Here is a 7,500-nt window from a genome sequence, read left to right as displayed (position 1 = left end):
GCTACAGCCCTGGTTACTTATACCCATAGAGTACTGAGTGACATGCTTATTGTATCATTAAGACATATGCCATGAGTGTGTGAATGTAACCTTACTGCACCTACAGTATAATATCTGTGTTCTTGTAGGCTCTCCTTTGTGTGGACATAAATAAATGGTTAATACTGTATGTGTGTGTGCTTGTGTGCTTGTGTGCGTGCGTGCAGGTGGGCGTGCTGCAGTATGGTGAGGTGGCGGTCCATGAGTGGTCTCTAAAGGACTACCAGAGCACCCCAGAGGTGGTAGAAGCTGCCAAGAACATCAGCCGACAGGAGGGGCGGGAGACACGCACCGCATACGCCATCCACATGGGCTGGTAGGCCTGTCAATCACATTTAATCAGATACTCAGCTTTCCTGTTATCGGTCAATCTTATATTGTCTCCCTTTCATCTGTCTCCTGCTGTCTGTCTCTCCTACACTGTCTCCCTCTCAGCTGTCCTACTGTCTGTCTCTCCTACACTGTCTCCCTCTCAGCTGTCCTACTGTCTGTCTCTCCTATACTGTCTCCCTCTCAGCTGTCCTACTGTCTGTCTCACCTACACTGTCTCCCTCTCAGCTGTCCTACTGTCTGTCTCTCCTACACTGTCTCCCTCTCAGCTGTCCTACTGTCTGTCTCTCCTACACTGTCTCTCTCTCAGCTGTCCTACTGTCTGTCTCACCTACACTGTGTCACTCTCAGCTCCGTTGGACAGTCAGTCGCTGCAAACGTCCGTCTTAAAATAGTTTGTTTAAAAATGAAATTCCATGTTTATTAAAGTCTGAGGCTGAACAGTCACACACAGTTCAACATGTGGTCAGAACCCTCCCACACGCACGTACACACACACACATGCACACACACACACACACACACACACACCGCACACGCACACGCACACACACACACACACACACACACACACACACACACACACACACACACACACACACACACACACAATCGCATGCACAGGTAATGGGAGACTTCCTGTGTTTGAGGACATTTACAGGTAAATGTTAGAGAGTTTAGGAGAAACAATTAAAAGTCAGTTGAAAAGCACTGAAGCCTTTAAAGCAGTCAAACTAGTTCACACTGGCACGCACACACACTCACAGGCACACACACACACACACACACACACACACACACACACACACACACACACACACACACACACACACACACACACACAAAAGTGAAACACCCTAACCCAGAATCTACACAGCACGCACACACAGTGTACACAACACGTTATACTGTACCTCTCACACACAAACTGTGTGTCAGGACCCATGGCAGACAGACAGACAGACTCACTGACTGACTGGCATCGTCAGTCATACTCATACTAGTCATACTCTCAGAAGGGCGGTACATTCCAGAGCAGGGATGGTGACACACTAAGAGATTGGAACTGATGGGACCTGGGGGTGAGCTGGCAGTCTGAGGTTACAGAGGAATAGCTAACCAGGGATAACAGAACGGCTCACAGATGAGAGGGATCAGGATCAACACACTCTCACTCCCCGTCCCGGGCGCTTCCGTAATCCATGCAGGAATGCGGGAGTGTCGTTCTCAAATGGTCCGCCAAGAAACAATTAAAACAGGGGCACGGTGGCTCAGTGGTTAGCGCTTTGCCTCACAGCTAGAAGGTCCTGGGTTCGATTCCTGCCGGGGGACGCTGTGGGTGCTGGGGGCGTGTTTCTCCCTCCGCGTTATCAGCACCCACACCCTAGGTGGGGTCGGCGATAGGGCCTTTCTGTGTGGAGTTTGCATGTTCTCCCCGTGTCTCCTAGAGTTGATACCCTCATAAAAACATGCAGTAATCCTGGTCTCAATAATGCCTCCCCCTGGCCAGCCGGGGCGCTTGATGGAGGGGAAAGGAGCTGGTTGGAATAACGTGTTCCTTCCACGCGCTACGTCCATCCCGGGGAAATCCCCCCTGTCAGGTGAAAAGAAACAACAAAAACTACTCATGCATTGAAGGAAACATGAGGTCAGTCCTTTGTCTCCCCAGGCGCGGCAGAGGGAGAGCAGAGCCCAGGATTACATAGGCAATTGGCACTGGGTGAAAATGGGTTGCAAAATCATGGGGTAAAAATTATTTAAAAAAGAAAACAAAAAAAACAATTAAAACAACGGAGGCGCACCGTCTAAAGCGGACTTGCACTATGAGAGGCACCGGCGAGCAGAGCGGAGCGATGTCCTTGCCGCTGTTTGAGTTAATGTGCCAATAGGGACAGAATCGTAACTCATTATCTCCCCTACTCATTCGCCATGTTTTCTCCCCCTTTCAGTCAAAGATTTTACTTCTTGGGACGTCAACCGTTTGCCGCCTTGGGAGTCAGAATGCAGATGAACCAGGGAGGGCTAGGAACCGGGCTATTGAGGGAGCTGTGGGTACGACCCACTGTTAATGATAGTGGTCGGGTGAGATGGCCGTATTACCTCCTATATACGCCTGGTTGTGAGTCGGAAGGGGAGTCCAGCTGTGTTACTGGAGGCAGGGGCTCTAGAGCAGCTGCTCTCTAAGTGGGGTCCAAGAATATAGAACCTTCGTGACAAATAGCAGCAATTTATTCTCTCTTTCTCTCTCTCTCTCTCTCTCTCTCTCTCTCTCTCTCTCTCTCTCTCTCTCTCTCGTTCACACGCATGCACGCACACACGCAAGCAGCACACAGTCACACACGCACACAGGCACGCACGCACACGCAACCGCACACACACACTCATGCACTCACTCATTACCTCACATACATTATCTTGAATTTAAAATGTTGACATTTAGCAGAAACCCTTATAGTGTCTTCTTACAAAATGCAAGATCGGAGTAGGTGGCATGGATTTTTGTGTGTGTGTGTGTGTGTGTGTGTGTGTGTGTGTGTGTGTGTGTGTGTGTGCGTGTGTGTGTGTGTGTGTGTGTGTGTGTGTGTGTGTGTGTGTGTGTGTGTGTGTGTGTGTGTGTGTGTGTGTGTGTGCACGTGTGCGTATGCATGTGCCTGCGTGCGTGTGCGTGTGCGTGTGCGTGTGTGTGTGTGTGTGTGTATTGAGGTAGAATAACAGTAGCTTTAGCTGAGCTGTTCTGTTTGAGGACAGAAAGACAGGCAGGGTGCTGAGTCAGCGCGCGCACACACACACACACACACACACACACACACACACACACACACACACACACACACACACACACACAGGTGTGGTCCAGCCCACTGCTGCTACAGCTGTATAAATATACACACACACTTTCTCACGCGTGTATATATATATATATATACATACACACACACACACATACACACACACCTTCTCTGCACATGTACACATATACATTACACTACCATGATCACTTAATGTGAAAAATATTCCTCGCCATCTATCAAATCACTGAAAAGGCTTATGCACGCACGCACGCACGCACACACACACAGCTTGTGGAGTATTGCTCTATAAGTGGCAGTAATGAGGTCTGGGGAAACACTGTTTCATCTGTTAGGACTCACGTTTATTGAGACAGACATTAGGAAAGCTGAGAGGGAGACAGTGTAGGAGAGACAGACATTAGGAAAGCTGAGAGGGAGACAGTGTAGGAGAGACAGACAATATAGGACAGCACCAGTGGCGTCAGTTCAGCAAAAGCTAAGGTATGAAAACATGGCTGGTGTCTTGCACGCGCGCCACACCAGTCATATTGCCATACCTTAGCAACAGGCATGATGAATTTACTTTAAGAAGTACATTTTTTGTTCCTCCACCCGCGTCATCAGCGCCCACACCCTAGGTGGGGTTGGCGATGGGGCCTTTCTGTGGTGAGTTTGCATGTAATCCCCGTGTCTCCTTGGGCATAGGCCCTCACACAAAAACATGCAGTAGTCCTGGTTTCTATACTACCTCCCCCTAGCCAGCCGGGTGCTCCCCAATGTCCCCTGGCGCGGCAGGGGGAGAGCGGAAACCAGGACTACAGGTTAGGTAGTCACCGGGTGAGAAAAATGGGTTGCAAAAATCGTGGGATAAAAAACATTAATTAAAAAAAAAAAAAAAGTACATTTTTCCCCCCTGTAGCCAAGGTATGGCAGCTGCCATACCTTGCCATACCCAATTGACGCCTCTGGACAGCACAGAGAGACAGTGTAGGATGGACAGACATGACAAAGAGAGCAGACATTCTGCATCCACAACCCAAACTGGGCAGGTGCCAGGGACGAACTGGGACTAAAATTCAGCCCTGGCATCTTGACTAGACCAGCCCCCACAACCAACGCGCGCAGATACTCTACCGACTCGTCGGGTCGAGGGCAGCACATATAAATACACAATTACGCTTTTAATACCACAACTTTTACACCACCAACAAGCGGAGTATGAACATGATTAGTGCCAAAATGTGTCAGAACTTTGGCAAGTTAGCTAATGAATGGAAAATAAGCATATTGATCTGAGAATTGGACAAACAAGTTGTATTGTATTGTTCAATATGCAGTAGGCTATTAGGCTGCTGTATATTATATACTAGAGCATGACACAGACACCAAACTGAGACTGCACGCAGAACTCTGCAAATCTATACTCCGCAACCAACAGAAAACAACAAACAATGCTTGCAGGGCAGAATTAGGATGATACCCACTCATTATAAAAGTAAAAAAGAGAGCACTTAAATTCTATAATCACCTAAAATAAAGCAACCAGACACTCTCCATAACATAGCCCTCAACCATAGTGAAACTGTACCTTTTCCTATGCAAACTTCAAATAGTCTTCAATCAATCAATCAATCAATCAGGAATAGATAGCACCTTAACCCTGCAGCCTCACTGAGGCGCTCCAACACAATAGTGCATCAGTTCTTTGCATACTAGCCTAGTATCCACCAAATGTTTCCTCAGCTCCCCTCAAGTGCAACCAGTCATTATACAGACAGCAATGTTAGCTTAGCTTAGCTAATGTGAATGTTTTTTTGTTTACAGTGAGAAAACACTACAAACATAATGTAATGTCCTCTTCAAAGCATAAAACACAGACTGCAGTGAGGCCTCAGTGTAATCTCTTCCAGAGGGAGATTGACACTAGAAACTCAGCTGTTAACACAAAGCAATCTGTTGGACACTGAGTTTGATATGTCCATTCTAAACAACTGTTACAGTGGGCCGCTAGGCTAGGGGGCTGCCCAGTGGCAAAAAAAGAAAAAAAAAAAAAAAAAAAAAAACGTTTTTTTGTTTTGTTTTTTTTTTGCCATTTGGCGGCCCCCTAGCCTAGCGGCCCAGCGGGTATGCCAGATGGCCAGTCCGCCCCTGGCAGGTGCTGAGCGACGACTAATAAACTGGAAATAAATAAATAAACGCTTGCAAACTGAGGGCTCGCAATGCAAAGTACTTTTATTGCACCACAGAAAAGAGTGACGCTCTTCTTCAGACTCTTCAGTGCTCGAAACGTCACTCTTTTCTGTGGTGCAACAAAGGCACCTTGCATTGGGGCCCTCAGTGTGCGAGCGTTTATTTATTTATTTCTAGGATGGTCAGACAGACAGTACAGCTGAGAGGGAGACATTGTAGAAGAGAGAGAGACAGTAGTCTAGGCACGTGTGAACTGTTGTGAGAAGACAACATTCAACTGTCATTAATATACCTTTAAAGCTTTGATTGATTGATTCAATATTTTAGTAGTCAGAACTGTAAACAGCATGTGGTAGTAAGACATTGAAGATAAAAGGATGACACAAAAAAGTCCTGAGGACTTGTTTTCATTTTGGTCCTATGTATTCAATTCATCAGTAAACAAATAACAATAATATCATCACAAATGTACAAAGGAGAAAAGAGAAAAAAATGTCACCTCCTTACTATGGGAAAATTGGAAAAGTTTTGAACGAAGCCAGTGATCCACGTTATTTAATGCTGTGGTTCTCAAACTTTTCAGGCCGCGACCCCCAAAATAATCATATTTTAACTGGGGACCCCCCCACCCTGACGAGCACTAAGAGTTGAGGCATTACATTTTGTGTAACACGGTTCTATTAAGAAAATAGCAGATCTACATGCTCACAACGCCTCGCAAAAACGTGTCCAGAAAGTGTTCAAATGTTGTTTTTATGCGGGCACACCCACTACCTAGTACAGTATACCTGGTGAAAACCCAGCTGAAGTTAGCCACACCCACAGCTGTTGCTGAATGGTAAAAAAAGGGTATGGTTTGATTTTATGATGTCATTAAAGCGATGTATTTCAATGGGGCCTTTTGACTCAGAGGCTTTCAGGAAGAAACCAAAAATACACCGGGGAGACATATTTGCACTTTATAACCACACCTGGGGGTCTATTATACTTAGAGTAATGTTAACTCCATAGACACATACAAAACACTTACCAAACTATGGCACCACCTCTTTAACCCTGTATTCTACCCTGAGCCAGCTGTTGAGTGGAAATAAGAAAAAGGTTCCCCCATTCTGTGTTGCCTAGAACTGGAGCATATCATTTTGGAATCTATGAACAGGTTGTGGGGGTCCCTGCTTCTCTCTCAACTAAGGGGTCCTTGGCCCGAAAATGTTGAAGACCCCTGCTTTATACTGTACCAAGCTAACCCTTACCAAAATGTACATGAAAACTATTTCTTACAGCCAGTCTTCCCCAGTTGCAATGTGACATAGCCCTGTTCACACAATGCGGCATACCCCCACCAACGACTTTCCCCAGTTTGTTTCTTAAATTGTTTTATTATGTTTTTGACACTTGATTTGGCATAAACACACGTTTTTCCATGCCATTAAAGCTCAGTTGATTGAGTTGTATCAATAGGAAAGTCGAGAGGGAGGCAGTGTAGAAAAGACAGACAGTGGGAAAGCTGAGAGAGACAACAATGTAGGAGAGACAGGCAATATAGGAAGGCTGAGAGGCAGACAGAAGAGATAAAGTGTAGGAAAGCTGAGAAGGAGACAATGTAGGAGAGATAGATCTTAGGACATGTAGGAGAGACAAAAATAAGGAAAGCTGAGAAGGAGACAATGTAGGAGAGACAAAAAGAAGGAAAGCTGAAGGGGAGACTGTGTAGGAGAGACACATCATAGGACAAGTAGGAGAGAAAAAAATAAGGAAAGCTGAGAAGGAGACAATGTAGGAGAGACAAAAAGAAGGAAAGCTGAGAAGGAGACAATGTAGGAGAGACAGACAGTAGGAAAGCTGGGTTGTGTTGTGGAAACCAAACGCATCTCCAAGCCGCAGTAGAATCCTCAGCGTTAATCTATCCATTTGTAACTGTGAGAGGGTACACGTGTACAATACATTGGTTACATTTGTACCCAATGAGAGTTAAGATTCACACTGTTCAGCGACGCGCTGTCGCGTCTAAATAAATGAATGATAAACAAAGCTTAATGACCGAGTGGAGACAGGCGGGCTGGTTGACACAATGTCGCCTGAACTTCAAACGCTGAGTGGCACACACACACACACACACACACACACACACACACACACACACACACAC

At 46.1% G+C, this 7,500-nt stretch overlaps 1 protein-coding gene across 1 annotated transcript in view; it reads left to right on the top strand.

Annotated features, from left to right (window-relative positions):
* The window catches only part of itga10 (integrin, alpha 10), a 99,577-nt gene that overhangs the window by 37,729 nt on the left and 54,348 nt on the right, over nt 1-7,500 (top strand). Inside the window, exon 7 of the mRNA XM_080750174.1 lies at nt 207-355. Coding sequence (XP_080606300.1) covers nt 207-355 — 149 coding nt within the window. The remainder of the gene's footprint in view (nt 1-206; nt 356-7,500) is intronic.

The sequence above is a fragment of the Nannobrachium achirus genome, assembly GCF_963921795.1.
Source record: "Nannobrachium achirus genome assembly, chromosome: 2".
Taxonomy (NCBI): Eukaryota; Metazoa; Chordata; class Actinopteri; order Myctophiformes; family Myctophidae; genus Nannobrachium; species Nannobrachium achirus.
Note: the sequence above shows the minus strand (reverse complement) of the source record. Positions and strands in the feature narration are given on the sequence as shown.